At 47.7% G+C, this 16,171-nt stretch overlaps 1 protein-coding gene and 1 pseudogene across 1 annotated transcript; both read left to right on the top strand.

Moving 5' to 3' along the window:
- The first annotated feature begins 373 nt into the window (after nt 1–373).
- Nucleotides 374–5,621, top strand: LOC122755598 (annotated as a pseudogene).
- Nucleotides 5,622–10,421: 4,800 nt separating this feature from the next.
- Nucleotides 10,422–15,685, top strand: LOC122725626 (glutathione S-transferase Mu 3-like). Its single transcript, XM_043962828.1, has 8 exons — nt 10,422–10,538; nt 11,375–11,450; nt 12,084–12,148; nt 12,317–12,398; nt 12,488–12,588; nt 14,576–14,671; nt 14,754–14,864; nt 15,347–15,685. The coding sequence occupies exons 1-8, from the start codon at nt 10,503–10,505 to the stop codon at nt 15,440–15,442; spliced, it is 663 nt and encodes a 220-aa protein (XP_043818763.1). The 5' UTR covers nt 10,422–10,502; the 3' UTR covers nt 15,443–15,685.
- Nucleotides 15,686–16,171: the final 486 nt, after the last annotated feature.

Below are 16,171 nucleotides of genomic sequence, written 5' to 3'. Positions count from 1 at the left end.
TTTACATGCTCCAGGGGCTTGCCCCCACCCCCAGCAGCTGTCAAAGTGCCCTGCACAGAGACAGGGCTTGATATATACGTTTGGATTGAATGACTGATTTCCACCCCCGCAGGATTCTGGGATTAAACGTGTGTGAAGGACACGATATCTTTGACAAGGGACCAACTTTCTCCCAAGGAGATAGGAATAGAGGCTCAAGTTCAAGGTGATACAAACATCTGCACCGAGGCACCCCAAAGGCGCACGTTGTAGGCACCTCAAAGGAAACTCAGGACATTCAAAGGCTCTAACTCGTTCCTGTACTTGGGCAGCTTCTGAACCGCCCATGGCCCCGCCCACAAGTTCCGGACTCCGAATTGGCCTAGACCTTGGGGTGGAAGACTGGGAAGGGAGAAGGGGGGGGAGCCTAGATCTGCCCGCCTCCCACAGGGCCTGTCCCCTTCGAACTGCACATAAGTTATCCTAGGCCATCCAGAGTTCAGAGTTCCCTGATCCTGCCGACAACATGCCTATGATCTTGGGCTACTGGGACATCCGCGGGGTGAGCGCCCTCCCAAACCAGGCGGGTGGGGAAAGGTGGAGGGGCGGCGGAGGAACGCGAATAGCGGGGAGGAGGAACCTAGAGCTCTGGGCTTTCCCCTACATGCTTCGGGGCCCGCAGCTGAGATCCGGTCCCTCTTTATGTGGGCGCAGTCGGTCATCTTGAAGAGATTGGCAGCTGACCTGCCACTGCTACTGAGCCCCCGACCCCTCCCGGCCCAAACTGCTCCCCAGACCACCCCCCTTCGAGTGACGGAGTGAGGTAGGGAGGACTTCCCTGCCCCTCTCTCGCAAAAGGCAGTTTCAGGGTTCCAGGGGAAATTGGATTGGGGAGGGTGTGAGGGGCCGGCAGTCCCTCAGACTGCCTCTCTTAACGAGTGCATTTCGACCCCTCTCTGCCCGTTTGGCCTCCTTGGGATTTTTTTTTTTGAGGGGCTGCTTCTGCAGAAGTTCACGTGCCACGCAAGTGAAATTAATTCCCATTCCACCCCCGACTTCCTCCTTGCTAACCAACAGCAGCATTGGGGAGTCAGGGTCCTTTGCTATTCCCACACAAGGTAAGGTCCCCAAAAGTTCTTCGTCAGAGTAGGGGTAAATGAGAGCTTCCTAAAGAGGGTTGGGGGCTGTGCCATAGAGGGAAAAGCATCACTGAGGGGGAGTGTCCACTCCCTACCCCCACTGTCTGTCCCCTCCTCAGCTGGCCCATACAATCCGCCTGCTCCTGGAGTACACCGGTTCTAATTACAAGGAGAATCGATACATCGAAGGTAAGTTAAGGGAGAGGGGAGCTCTCAATGAAATGGGCCAGCCTCTGCCAGGCCACCCCAGCCCCTTGCCTGCTCTGTTGTTAGAAAGGAGCTCTGGGCCAGGAAAAGAGATTCAGGTGCATCAGTGACTCGAAACTGGCAAAGATGACCAAGTTAAAAATGGCTCTTTGCAAGACAGGGCTGGTCTGTGATGCCCACCAAGATGGCAGGATCAAAGTCTGGGTCTAGGGATTTACAGCTAGTGATGGCTGTGTGTGTGTACATGGGGGTAGGAGTAGGGCCTGACTGGGTATACAAACTTATGACTGGGCCCCACTGGCCCTCTGCCTACATTGGTGTGCCCACTGTGGGGCCTACCCCTTCCAGTTCTAAAGCCCTCTAGTCCAGCCTAGAACTCAGTCCTGCCTTCATGGGCAACAGGGAGACATTTGGGTGATGGAGAGCATTATAAGTGACTTGGGGCCAGTAATTCCCTAAACTGAGATGGGCTAGGCCATCTGTGCCAGGTTATTATCCCGTTAGTCCCAAGATACCTTCCAAGCAGAGCAGGCTGGGTATATGGGACCCTGGGCTTCTCTGTCATCTCTCTGCCTTTACCAAGACCAGAGAGGCTTTGACTGCCTTCTCATGTGGGGTCTTGGGGAGAAAGGGGCAGAACCATGGGGAGGTCTAGGGTTACTGTTCCTTCTTCCCCACAGGTCCTGACTATACTTCCAAAGAGTGACTGGATGTCAAGTTCAAGCTGGGCTTGGACTTCCCTAATGTAGGTGTCTGCATCAGGGGAGCTGTTTCCAAACTCTTCTTAACTATTGTTTTTTGCCTTGACTGGGATGGAGCTTGATGGGGCCCTGTGGAAATTCAGGGCCCTGGGGCAGAGATGCCAGGCACCATCACTGACTGACCTACTGACTGACCTGTCCCTCTTCTTCTTCCAGCTGCCATACCTGATTGATGGGGAACAGAAGATCACCCAGAGCAATGCCATCTTGCGCTACATTGCCAGAAAGCACAACATGTGTAAGAGGGGGCACAGGGGCAGTAATGGAAGTCCCAAGGTCTTCAGGGCTGGGATGATGAGGGTACATTCTCCTTCTACCCACCTGCAGGTGGTGAGACTGAGGAAGAGAAGATTCGTGTGGACTTGCTGGAGAACCAGGTCGTGGACTTCCGTCAGCTGCTCTTTCGCGTCTGCTACAGCCCAGATTTTGTAAGTTTCTCCTATGTAGATTGTAATGGAGTAGAGACCAGGGAGGAAGTCAGCAAGCAGGATCTGTGGGTCCCAAAGTCTGCCTTCTTCCTGGATTTAGCTCCTTGACCCCTGTCTTTTGGGGACTTTCAAACCTGAGGGTTTAACTCATGAAGTGTGACTCTTAGGTGTTCTGATGGTAAATCACTCCAAGCTAGCTCTGAGATGTACTGGTCCACCCTCAAGCTTCACCTGCTCTTAATATTGGAGAGATAACACCTTCTGGGGAGAAGGGGACCCTGGTATGTGTGGGGGAGGTTACTCTGCCCATGGTATCAGCTAACTTTGCCTAAGAAATCTCCATTGTCCCATCAGGAGTCTTCCCTTGGTTCCACTGAAGAAGGGCCTGCAACTTGAAAGTTTGCCCCTCTCTGGAAAATAAGCACACAATATCAGGAGAGTAGCTGTGGTGGAGAGATATACGGACTTTATTGCCCTAAACTACAGGAAAAGCATGGGTTTAAAAGAAGAAAGCTAGGAAAGTCTTATAAGTTACAAGGCATCTTTAAAGTCTGGATGAAATTCAGGCTTTTTTACATACTGGAGCAGTTGTGTCCTTTGTCTTCCCAGCCCCTTTCCCTGGAGGTCCCAGTGGGCATCCTTCCCTTCTCCCAACCCACTTTCCCCTCTGCCATCCAGTTTAGTTTTCTGACTCATCCAGACTAACCAGGTCTTCCTCTGAGACCCAACTTCTTCCCATCTCATCATCATCCCTGCAGCCTATCTGCTTGAATCACTTTCTGCCACTAGGCAGCTTGCTGTCTTTTTTTTTCCTTTCAAACCAGCACCTTCCAGGTGCCCATTCTATCACAGGATCACAGATCTGAAGATGGCAGAGATGTTAGCAGTTGTTCATTTTACAAATTAGGGTCTAAAGAAGAGGGAGGTTGTAATAATACCTCATATCAGATAGCATTTTAAGGCTCCCTTTCTCCTAAGCTGTGTTCCTCAAGTCATCAAGCACAACCATTATATTCCAGGCAGTATGCTAAGCACTCACCAGGCCACATTAGCTATCTGCATGTGATGGGCATTGATTACTTATTCTGGAGATGGGTGAATTTTAAAACAGAGTGCATAAGAATATGAAGTAGTCTTTTTTTTTTTGAGAGATATCATGGTGCAAAGTTCATCTAATGTCAAGTTAGGACCTAAGTGTTATCTCACTTCATCCTCATAACAACCCTCTGAGGCAGGTGATGTTCTTATCCCCATTCTACCCTTGAAGAACTGAGTCTGGGCTGCAGTGACTTGCCCACACAATGAGTCCATGATGTAGAGTTTCAAAGCTAGATCTTCCTGTCTCCAAGTCTGGGATTCCTCACTACACCACCTCTGATAGCTGCCTTGGTAACCTAAGTGACTTGCTATGTGTCTAAGGGTCACTTTTTTTTTAAGTTCCCAACTCCTTTTGTAAAGTAGTAAGGCTGGGTGCCACACTTTGACCCTCATCACCAACTAAGCTTTTTCCTGGCTACAGTAATGAGCACCACCCACATCCCCAGATTAATTTTGCTAAGTCATCCATCCTTCAGGGGACCCCATGGCAATGTTCTTACCACAATTCTTACCAGAATATTCTTACCAGAATACCACAATCTTACCTGAAAAGTAGAGTGCTCCTATCTGAATGTTCTTAACAGAATAAGGGACTTCATAATGGGGAAAAAAAAGGTATACCAGTGATAATAATAAATGGCAATTTGCCATCAAAGGTAGGGGAAGATTAGGCTCTCATTCCTCCTTAGGGAAGAGGGTGCAAAGTCAACCAATTTGAGGGGAGGCACAAGGGAAAGCTCATGGTCCTGGTTGCTGAGAGAAGATGCAGAGGAAAAAGCAATGTGGGGAGGATCCTGACTGTTTATTCCCCTCTGATCCAGGAGAAACTGAAATCTGAGTACCTGGAGCAGCTCCCAGGGCAGCTGAAGCTCTTCTCCCAGTTCTTGGGGAAGCGGCCATGGTTTGCAGGGGACAAGGTAGGAGCCAGGGGAGGAAGGGAGGGACTTTTTTCCCTAGGAACTTAAGACCCCTCCAATCTATGAAATTTTCCCACCTTAGATCACTTTTGTGGACTTCCTCATATATGATGCCCTAGACCAGAACCAATTGTTTGAGTCCAAGTGCCTGGATGAATTCTCAAATCTGAAGGATTTTGTTGCCCGCTTTGAGGTAAAGATCCAGCTTATCCTCTCTTCCAATGATTCAGCCTGGGACCCTGAGGCCAGGGGCCAACCAGCCCCTGTCTTCCATTGCCAATAGTTTTCCCTGTCCCATGAGGGCAACCTACACAAAAAGTTCCCTTTCTCTAAAGCAGAATTCTTTCTATAGCCTCCCAGCAGTCTTCAGGAGTTGGGGAAGGCTAGTTACTCTGGGGGGAATATAAAATTAAACAGGTAGAGGTGTGTCCTAGTCATTTTTTTTTAGATGAAGTACAGTGAAGGACAAATCTGATATGACTTGGAGATTGAATATTTAAGATTAACCTTTGAGCCTCAGTCTTATCTGTAAAATGGGAATAACACTTCCACTTCCTACTCTGAAAAGCTCTGTATCTATGGGAGGTGTGTATTACTGTGGTAAGGGAGGATTCACACTGTGTGGAGCTTAGGGTCTTGACTCTTTTTTTTCCCTCTTGTTCCACCCAAGGCCCTGGAGAAGATTGCAGCCTACATGCGCTCTGACAAATTTTACAAACAGCCAATCAATAGCAAGATGGCCAAATGGGGAAACAAAAAGGCTTAGCTGTGCCAGGACCCAACAGGAGAGGGGCTTCCTATTGGCTCTTCTTTTCTCTGAGTGGCCTGGTCTGCTTGACAGTGCTCCCTGGTCCTGCCCTTGCTGCTTCTGAGACACACTTGTGTCTCACTCCAGCCTGCTCCCCACTGTTCTGGAGATGGGTGTGGGGGAGGTGTGGTCACTGAGGCAGGGTAAGGGCCTGGGATGGGCAAGACAGGTAGATGTCAATGGGGCTAGAAGAAGAGCCTCCCTCCTTCCCTGACTTCCCTCATCCCTTCCTACAATCTTGTGAACCTGCTCTGGAAATTAAAAATAAACATGAATTTGTGTGAGCTCTGTGTCATCTCAGTGTTTGTGGTGAGAGGCTCCAAAGGATGAAGAGATGAAGAGGGAATGGGACTGTAGTAGTTAAACTGGGCACTCAGCAAGAGAACTTTGGGTAGGACTTCTATCCATTGGCAGCCCCTGCTGGTCTTTCCTGGTGTCAGTCAATACACATTTATTAAACTCCAACTATGTGCCAGGCACTATGTTAAGCACTGGAGATTTTTTTTTTAAAAGGCAAAAGACGATCTTTGGGGCAGCTAGATGGTGCAATGGATAAAGCATCAACCCTGGATTCAGGAGGACCTGAGTTCAAATCTGCCCTCAGATATTTCACACTTACTAGCTATGTGACCCTGGACAAGTCACTTGGCCCGTGTTGCCCAGCCAAAAAGATGACAATCCTTTCCCTCAAGGAGCTTACAATCTAATGGGAGAGACAGCAAGCAAAATATTATAAACGAGCTAGATATACAGGTGAAATAGGAAACAAGAGAGGGAAGGGAACTTTTTACAGTCGCACTGCCTTGCTCTTCTAGCTTTCCCTGCTGAGATCCACTGGAGCTTGGGCAGCCCCAGTAACAGCCCAGAGAGGAAAGAGCCCAAAGGTCTGCAGTGCCCCCTGCCCTGGCTCTTGCCCTCTCCATTGTCCTGAGAGCTGGGATATGCCTTTGTCCTGGGGAAAGCAATGCAAACCTGCTTTAACCTAGGGCCCTGCTGGAGGATTGGGGTTGGGGGGGGGGCAATAGAATCTGAGGTCTAGAGTAAAACAACATGAGTTCAAATCCTAGGTATGCCACATAAGAGACAAGTAACTTCAGACACATATCATTTAATGTCTTGCCTGAATTCATGAATAAATTGCATTAGTTGTCCTCTAAGGCAAAGCTTCTTAAATTGTGAGTAGTGACCTCATATAGGGTAGACTACCTAAATGTGAGGTTTGTGAAAAATTTGACAGTAAATGTTTCATTTATATACCTTTTTTTATATACCTATATACTTGGGGTGGAGTGAAAATTTCTTGGGCAAAAAGGGCTCACAAATGGAAAATTATTTAAGAAGCCCTGCTCTAAGGAAACTGCCACTTAGAAAGATTTAGTGTAGAAATTTGTTTAGAAATGCAATCCAGGGGCAGCTAGGTGGCTCATTGGATAGAGCACCTGCCCTGGATTCAGGAGGACCTGAGTTCAAATGTGGCCTTACACACTTGACACTTACTAGCTGTGTGACCTTGGGCAAATCACTTAACCACAATTGCCTCATCAACAAACAAACAAATAAATAATTTTTTTTTAAAAAGAAAGAAAAAGAAATGCAATCCAGTTAGACCCAGTTACTGTCCTCCTGGCTGCCATTTAAAAAATCTGGCACCTATGTCCAGTGCCTGAAATTCCCCCATGAATGGCATTCCTTTAGGTCTTAAAGCTATACCTCCTGTCAGCTAACACCTAAAGTGATGAGGGGCAAGGGGGGAAGAGATTAGTGGGCAATCACCTGACTTGGTAAGAAGACATAAGATTTCAGTTGGACAGATAGGACTTCAACAAGCAAAGACAGGGAGAGGAGAGCACTCTAAGCAGGGAAAAAATGATACTGAGAGAAGTCATTTGGACCCTTACTCTATTCCACTCAGTATTAATCAGTATGATATTCTACATAAATCATATGGGAATAGGGGGCAGCTAGGTGGCACTGGCCATGGATTCAGGAAGACCTGAGTACAAATCCTGCTTCAGACATTTGATTCTTACTAGCTGTGTGATCCTGGGCAAATCATTTAAACGTCATTGCCCTGCCAAAAAAGAAAAGAAAGAAAAATAATGTGGGAATAGATAGAGGTTTTTATAGTGGACCTCAAACTTTACCAAGTTATGAGGCTCTGTTGAACAACCACAAGAAAGCTGACAAGGATATCTCCATCTTGGTTTGTTCAAATTTCATGGCCAAAGACAACATGGGTGAGATGCCTTGATGCTTTGGAAAGTCCTCCACCTTATTTTTATACTTCCAGACCTTTGTCTCTTGTCTAGTATGAGCAGGTGACCAACTTATGACCACTTAGTCAGTGGAGATACCTCAATGCTTTGCCCAGTCTGTGATCCACCTGCTGATGGGCCATTTTTGACTCTCAAAAGCAAGGTCTATCAATCAGTGAGATTCTGTATGTCTCCATGCCTCTTTTGCATATTTGGGCATCAAACTTTATAAAACAAGGTTGTAGAAGAAGGAGGCATCTCAGATTGTGAGGAAGACCTGAGGTCCACTGCTTCAGAGGGCACCATGGACCTTTTGATAAAGTGCTGTTATCTTGGAGCTTTGACTCAGCCTTTTTATGGTAGCTTGAACAGTTTTAATCTCCACAATGCAACGGGATTCAGAAAGTGCAAGGTGTATCCAAGGGGCAGAGAATAGACCAGTTTGGCTAGAATATAGGTTTATATGCAAGACAACACTGGACAGGGGCCAGGTGGGAAAACCTTGAGATAGGCTGAGGAATTTGAACTTTATGGTCAGTATAATTAATTCCTGAGTAGTTCTGATAGGCTTTCCTAGGTTAACCCACCTTGAAATCCTTCCATTTTTACTGAATTTTTCAGGGTACCTCTGATCCCATGTTCCAGCCCCACCTCCAGGCCCCATTGTTCTCTCTCTGCCTCCCCCTCTGTTTCTAGGGGTCTCATGGCCTGGCAACAGCAGCATTCAAAGAAGAAAGGAAAACTACAAAGAAGGAAGAAAGTGGGCTAGGTCTTAAAATGAGTGAGAGCAGGCTGAGGGCAAAGGGGATTCTGAAGAGAGGCTGTTTGTATAAAGGGGGAGGTTGTAAGAGCTGGCCCCAAAGACAGTGTTAGGAGGGTCCTTTGAGCTCCATCAGCTTCCTGTCCCAGACCCTCCTGCCTCTGTCCTCCCCTGCTGGGGCCAATCCTACTCTCCATGGAAGCCTAGCATTCCAAAACTGAAAGATACCTTAGAGATTCTCTAGCCCCACCCCCACCACTACCCCCACTCCCATTTACAGGAGACAAACCTACAGCTAGGAAGCTACACAGCTGTTTGCAGACATAGACAACCCTAAATCCAGGGCTCAGAGAACTGGACAGAGGGAAGCACTTTTACCCAAGGGGGGAAATTTTAGGGGGCACTAATAGCACCATCCCTGGGCTTCAAGCACCCCTTACTGCTCAGTACTCTCATTCCCATATCCAATCTGCTACTGTCAATTTCATCTCTGGAATTTGCCCCCTTCTCTCTTGACTCTGCCCCCTCTCTGGTGCAGACCCTTATCACCTCACACATGCATTGTTTTTGTTTTAATAGTATTTTATTTTATTTTATTTTTTCCAATTACATGTAAAGATAGTTTTCAACTTTCATTTTTGTAAGATTTTGAATTTCAAATTATTTCCCACCCTTCCTTCCAACCTCCCTCTCAAAGCCAGCAAGCAATCTGACATAGATTATTCATTACATTCATGTAAAACATATTTATATATTAGTCATGTTGTGAGAGAAAAATCAGAACAAAGGAGGAAAAAACACAAGAAAGAATAACAAAAAAAATCACCAAAAGTGAAAATATTATTCTTCAATCTGCATTCAGATCCCATAGTTATTTTTCTGGATATGGAGAGCATTTTCTACCATGTGTCTTTTGGCATTGTCTTGGATCACTGTATTGCTAAGAAGACCCAAGTCCATCACAGTTGATCATCACACAATGCTGTTACTGTGTACAATGTTCTCCTGGTTCTGCTCATTTCACTTAGCATCAGTCCCCTTAAGTCTTTCCAGGATTTTCTGAAATCTGTCTGCTCATCATTTCTCACAGCACATTAGTATTCCATTACATTCATAAACAACAACTTGTTCAGCCATTCCCCAATTGATGGGCATTCCCTCAATATCCAATTCTCTGCCACCACCAAGAGAGCTGCTATAAAGATTTTGTACATGTGGGTCCTTTTCCCTTTTCTATGATCTCTTTGGGATACAGAGCTAGTAGTGGTATTACTGGGTCAAAAATGGTATGTACCATAGTCACATGGTCCTTTGGACATAGTTCCAAATTGCTCTCCAGAATGGCTGGATCAGTTCACAACTCCACCAACAGTGCATTAGTGTTCCAATTTTTCCACAGATTCTCCAAAGATCCAGTGACTCTGGACTTGTGGCTGTTCCTCCCACACCACAATGGAACTCCCCATTCCTGGACTGTTCACTGTGTCCCCAGGTTCCTGAAATGCTCATTCTCTTGGCCTTGGCCTTGGCTTCAAGAGTGAGGTCAAACCATATCCCTGCTGGAGAATCCTTGCTACCGACTTCTCTCTGAGATGACCTCCCATTTTTACTGCATATACGCCCCCCTATGTTAACAGTCGTTTACATGCTTCAGGGGCTTGCCCCCACCCCCAGCAGTTGTCACAGTGCCCGGAACAGAGACAGGGCTTGACGTATACGTTTAGATTGAACGACTGATTTCCACCAGCGCGGGATTCTGCAATTGAACGAGTGTGAAGGATACGATATCTTTGCCCAGGGATCACCTTTCTCCCAAAGAGATAGGAATGGAAGCTCAAGTCCAAGGTGGCACAAACTGCCGCAGCGAGGCCCTCCAGAGGTGCATGTTATAAGCACCGCGAAGGAAACTCGTGGACTCCTAAGGCTCTAAATGGCTCCAGAACTTGGGCAGCTTCTGGCTGTCCCACGGCCCCGTCCCCAAGTTCTGGACTCGGCATTGGCCCAGACCTTGGGATGGAAGGCTGGGGAGGGAGAAGGGGAGGAGCCTAGACCTGCCCGCCTCCCACTGAGCCGGCCCCCTTCGAGCTACAGATAAGTTATCCTAAGCCCTCTGGACTTCAGAGCTCCCTGATCCGCGCCCTGTTGACAATATGCCTATGATCTTGGGCTACTGGGACATCCGCGGGGTGAGCTCTCTCCCAAACCGGGGGGTGGGGAAACGTGGAGGGGCGGCGGAGGGACGCGAAGAGCGGGGAGGAGGAACCAAGAGGTCTGGGCTTTTCAACCCGCTCCGGGGCCCGCAGCTGAGACCCGATCCCCCTTTATCTGGGCTGAGCCGGAGATCCTGAACAGGTTTTGCCCGCTGACCTGTGGCTGCTCCTGAGCCCCGCCCCTAAACTGCTCCCCAGACCACCACCCCCCTTCAAGTGACAGAGGGAGGTACGGAGGATTTCCCTGAATCTCTCCCACAGGAAGAAGTTTTAGGATTGGGGGGGAAGTACATTGGGGAGGGTATGAGGATGGGAGCACCGCGGACAGCCTCTCTCACCGAGGGCATTTCATTCCATGCCCCTTTGGCATCGTTGGCCTTGCCTTGGAGGGGCGCCTTCCTGCATAGGTTCACCTGCCTAGCAAGTGAAATTAATTTCCACTCCGGCCCCCACTCCCTCCCTGTTAACCACCAGCACTTCTGAGCCCCAATTTGCTACCATTCCCTTTACACAGGCTTTTACCACACTTTCAGTAGCTTGAAAGTACCCTAAAACTTTTGGGGCTCATTGATAATCCAATGGTCTTTGGCCCTACTTGTGTCCTTATGGAGGCAGGAAAGAATGCAGATGCTGCAGCATGGGGGAGTCAGGGTCCTTTGCTATTCCCACACAAGTTAGGGCCCCCAAGAATTCTTCCTCAGAGTAGGGGTAAATGAGAGGCTCCTACAGAGGGTTGGGGGGTGTAATAAAGGAAACATGATCACTGAGGTGGAGTCTCCACTCCCTACCCCCACTGTCTGTCCTCTTCTCAGCTGGCCCATGCCATCCGCCTGCTCCTGCAGTACACTGATACTAATTATGAGGAGAAGCTCTACCAAATTGGGGAAGGTAAGTTACAGGAGAAGGGAGCTCTCAATGAAAGGGGCCTGCTAAGCCCTGTCTGCCCCTTGCCTACACTGTAGTTAGCAAGGAGCTCTGGGAGGGATTGGCAAGACATAGGTGAGAGTCTAGATTTCCTCCCTTTTGACTCCAGTACTGAGGCTAAAACCTTAAGAAGTGCATGTTGTATGTGTGTACATGGGGGTGGGAGTGGGGGCTGCCCGGGTATACAAGCTTATGACAGGGCCCCACTGGTCCTCTGCTAACACTGGTGTGCCCACTGTGAGGTCTGCCCCTTCCAGTCCTAAAGCTATGATCCTGCCCTCTACTCTAATCTAGAACTCAGTCCTGCCTTCAAGGGCAACAGGGAGATGTTTGGGTGGGGGGGAGCAATATAAGTGATTTGGGACTACTAATTCCCTAGACTGAGATGGGCTAGCCTAGCTGTGTCAGATTATTATCCCTTTCATCCCAAGATATGTTCCAAGCAGAGCAGGCTGGGTATATGGGACCCTGGGCTTCTCTGTCATCTCTCAGCCTTTAACAGACCCACAGAGCCCCGTTGCTTTCCCATGTGGGATCTTGGGGAGAAAAGGGTAGAACATTGGGGCATCTAGGGTTACTGCTTCTTCTTCCCCACAGCTCCTGACTATGACCGCAGCCAGTGGCTGGATGTCAAGTTCAAGCTGGGCCTGGACTTCCCTAATGTAGTTGTCTGCATCAGGGGAACTGCCTCCAAACTCTTCTTGACTTTTTTTGCCTTGGCTGGGGTGGGATTTGGTGGGGCCCTGTGGAGATTCAGGGCACTGGAGCTGAGGTGCCAGGGACCATCACTGACTGACCTACTGACTGACCTGTCCCTCTTCTTCTTCCAGCTGCCATACCTGATTGATGGGAAACAGAAGATCACCCAGAGCAATGCCATCTTGCGCTACATTGCCAGAAAGCACAACATGTGTAAGTGGGGGCACAGGGGCAGTAAAGGAAGTCCCAAGGTCTTCAGGGCTGGGATGATGAGGGTACATTCTCCTCCTACTCACCTGCAGGTGGTGAGACTGAGGAAGAGAAGATTCGTGTGGACTTGCTGGAGAACCAGGTCATGGACTTCCGTATGCAGCTGGTTAGAGTCAACTACAGCCCAGATTTTGTAAGTTTCTCCTACATAAACTGGAATGGGGGAGAGACTAGGGATGAAGAAAGGAAGCAGGATCTGTGGGTCCCAAAGGCTTCCTTCTTGGATTTGTCTCCCTGATCCCTGTGTTTTAGGGACTTTCAAACCTGAGGGCTTAACCCAGCAGGTGTGACTCTTAGGTGTTCTGATGATAAATCACTCTGAAGTAGCTCTGAGATTTCCTGGCCCACACTCAAGCCTCAGCTCCCTCATCATTCTGGAGAGAGAACACCTTCTGGGGGCTCATATACCTTAGAAGGGTTTAGCAGATTATCTACCTTTGGTATCAACTAATTTTCTTTGTCCCTACTTTGGCTCCTACAAGGAAATAAGCACCCAATAATGGGGAAGTAGATGATGTGGGGCAACATAAGGAGTTTTATTGCTCTAAACTAAAAGGAATAGGTTTAAACTTAAAAAACTAAAGGAATGGATTTAAAAGAAGAAAGCTCGAGAAAACAGAAAACACGCAAAAAAGAAGAAGAAAGCTGGGAAAGTCTTATAAGTTACAAAACATCTTTAAAGTTTGGATGGAATTTTTACATAGTGGAGCAGTTGTGCCTTTTGTCTTTCTAGCCCCTTTCCCTGGACATCCCAGTGCTTTTAGCCAGTGAGCATCCTTCCCTTCCCCCAACCCACTTTCTCCTCTGCCATACAGTTTCATTTGCTGACTCATCCAGACTAACCAAGTCTTCCTCTGAGGCCCAACTACTTCACAACTCATCATCATCATCCCTGCAGCCTGTCTTCCTGACATCACTTGCTTCCAATAGGCAGCTTGCTGTCTTTTTTCCTTTAAAAGCAGCCCCTTCCAGGATCACAGATTTGAAGGTAGCAGACACCTTAGATGTTGTTTATTTTATAAATTAGGGTCTGAAGCCCAGGGAGTTGTAGTAATAGCTAGTATCAGCATGTTAAGGCCCTTTTTCTCCCAAGCAGTGTTCCCCAAGTCAACAAGCATTTATTAGGCACCCATTATATGTCCATATTACCTATCTGCATGGGATGGGGGTAGACTAGTTACTCTGGAGATGGGATGAATATTAAAACAGAGTGGGTAAGAATGTAGAGGAGTCATTTATTTTTTTTTGAGTCATTTATTTTTGAGAGCTATCATGGGGCAAAGTTCCCCTGATATGGAATTGAAAACTACCTGTTACTCACTTGACCCTCACAACAGTCCTCTGAGACAGGTGCTGTTATTACCCCCCATTTTACCCTTGAAGAAACTGAGTCTGAGAGAGCCTCAGTGACTTGCCCACACAATGAATACATGACATAGAGTTTCAAACCCAGATCTTCATGTGTCCAAGTCCAGGACCCTTCACTCTGCCACCTCTGATAGCTACTTTGATGACTTCCCTACAGTGTGTCTAAGGGTCAGGTTTTTTTTGGGTTTTTTTGTTGAGCAACGGGGGTTAAGTGATTTGCCCAGGGTCACACAGCTAGTGTCAAGTGTCTGAGTCTGGATTTGAACTCAGGTACTCCAGAATCCAGGGCCGGTGCTTTATCCAGTTCACCACCTAGCTGCCCCCAGGGTCATTTTTTTTTAAGTTCCCAACTCCTTTTGTAGATTAGTAAGGCTGGGTGCCACACCTTGATTCTTATCACCAACCAGGCTATTTCTTGGCTGCAGGAATGAGCACCACCCACATCCCCAGATTCATTTTGCTAAGTCATCCTTCCTTGAGGTAACCCTAAGGGATGTTCTTACCACAATGCTGTAAGTGACTTCATAATGCAAAGAAAAAAAAACTGTATAATGACAGTAATAATAAACAGCAATTTGCTATCCAAGGTAAGGGAATATTAGGCTGTCGTTCCTCTTTAGGGCAGAGAGTGCAAAGTCAGCCAATTTTAGACAAGGCACAAGGGAAAGCTCATGGTCCTGGTGGCTGAGAGGAGATGCTGAGGAAAAAGCAATGTGGGGAGGATCCTGACTGTTTATTCCCTTCTGATCCAGGAGAAACTGAAACCTGGGTACCTGGAGCAGCTCCCAGGGCAGCTGAAGCTCTTCTCCCAGTTCCTGGGAAAGCGGACATGGTTTGTAGGAGACAAGGTAGGAGCCAGGGGACGAAGGGAGGGACTTTCTTCCCAAGGAACTTAAGACCCCTCCAATCTATGGCATTTTCCCACCTTAGATCACTTTTGTGGACTTCCTCGTGTATGATGTCCTAGACCAGAACCAATTGTTTGAGCCCAAGTGCCTGGATGAATTCCCAAATCTGAAGGATTTCATTGCACGCTTTGAGGTAAAGATGCAGCTTTCCCCTCTTCCAATGCCAAACTCCCTCTCCTTATTCAGCCTGGGACCCTGAGGCCAGAGGGGAGCCAGCCCCTGTCTTCCACTGCAAATATTTATCCTTGTCCCTGGGGGCAACCTGTGCAAAAAGTGTCATTGAGTTCTTTGATAGTCTTGCAGTATTCTGCATGAGATGGGGGAGGCTAGTTACTCCGGTGACATTTTGAAATTGAGCAGGTAAGGGTGTGTCCTAGTCATTTATTTATTTGAGAGATGAGGTACAGGAAAGGACAAAGCTGATATGATTTGGAGGCTGAATACTTGAGCTTAACCTTTGAGCCTCAGGCTTATCTATAAAATGGGAATAATATTTGCACTGCCTACTCTGAAAAGCTCTGTATCAATGGGAGGTGTTTATTATTGTGTTGGAGGAGCCTGCCCCCTAAGACTTAGGGTCTTGGCTCCATTTTTTCCCCTCTTGTTCACCTTAAGGCCCTGGAGAAGATTGCAGCCTACATGCGCTCTGACAAATTCTACAAACAGCCCATCTATGCCAAGATGGCCAAATGGGGCAATAAAAAGGCTTAGCTGTGCCAAGACCCAATCAGGAGAGGGGCTTCCTACTGGCCCTTCTCTGCTCTGAGTGGCCTGGTCTGCTTGACTGGGCTCTCTAGTCCTGCCCTTGCTGCTTCTGAGACACACTTGTGTCTCCCTCCAGCCTGCTCCCCACTGTTCTGGAGATGGGTCTGGGGGAGGTGTGGTCACTGAGTCAGGGGATGGGCCTGAGGATGGGGAAGACAGGTAGATGCCAATGTGGCTAGAAGAAGGGCCTCCCTCCTTCTCTGACCTGCAATCTTGTGAACCTGCTCTGGAAATTAAAAATAAACATAAATTTGTGTGAGCTCTGTGTCCATCTCAGTGTTTGTGATGAGAGGCACCAAAAGATGAAGAGATGAAGAGGAAATGGGACGGTGGCAGTTAAACTGAGCACTCAGCAAGAGAACTTTGGGTACGACTTCTACCCAGTGGCAGCAGCTGGTGGCCTTTATGGGTGTCAGTCAGTAAACATTTATTAAACACCTACTATGTTTCAGGCACTATTCTAAGCACTGGAGATTTAAAAAAAAAAAGGCAAAAGACTATCCTCACCCTCAAGAAGCTTACAATCTAATGGGGGAGACAACAAGCAAAATATGTACAAACAAGCTATATACAGGAGAAATAGGAAACAAAAGAGGGAAGAGAACTCTCTACAGTCTCACTGCCTTGGTTCTCCCTGCTTAGACCTACTTAAGCTTGGGCAGTCCCAGGAACAGA

The sequence above is a fragment of the Dromiciops gliroides genome, chromosome 4, assembly GCF_019393635.1.
Source record: "Dromiciops gliroides isolate mDroGli1 chromosome 4, mDroGli1.pri, whole genome shotgun sequence".
NCBI classification, from domain to species: Eukaryota; Metazoa; Chordata; class Mammalia; order Microbiotheria; family Microbiotheriidae; genus Dromiciops; species Dromiciops gliroides.
This window is presented reverse-complemented; position numbering and strand designations above follow the sequence as displayed.

Coding starts and splice junctions, on each gene's coding strand:
- LOC122725626 (XM_043962828.1), top strand. CDS start 10,503: ATGCCTATGATCTTGGGCTACTGGGACATCCGCGGG. Junction 12,149..12,316: donor TGGGCCTGGACTTCCCTAAT/GTAGTTGTCTGC, acceptor TTCTTCTTCCAG/CTGCCATACCTGATTGATGG. Junction 12,589..14,575: donor TCAACTACAGCCCAGATTTT/GTAAGTTTCTCC, acceptor CTTCTGATCCAG/GAGAAACTGAAACCTGGGTA.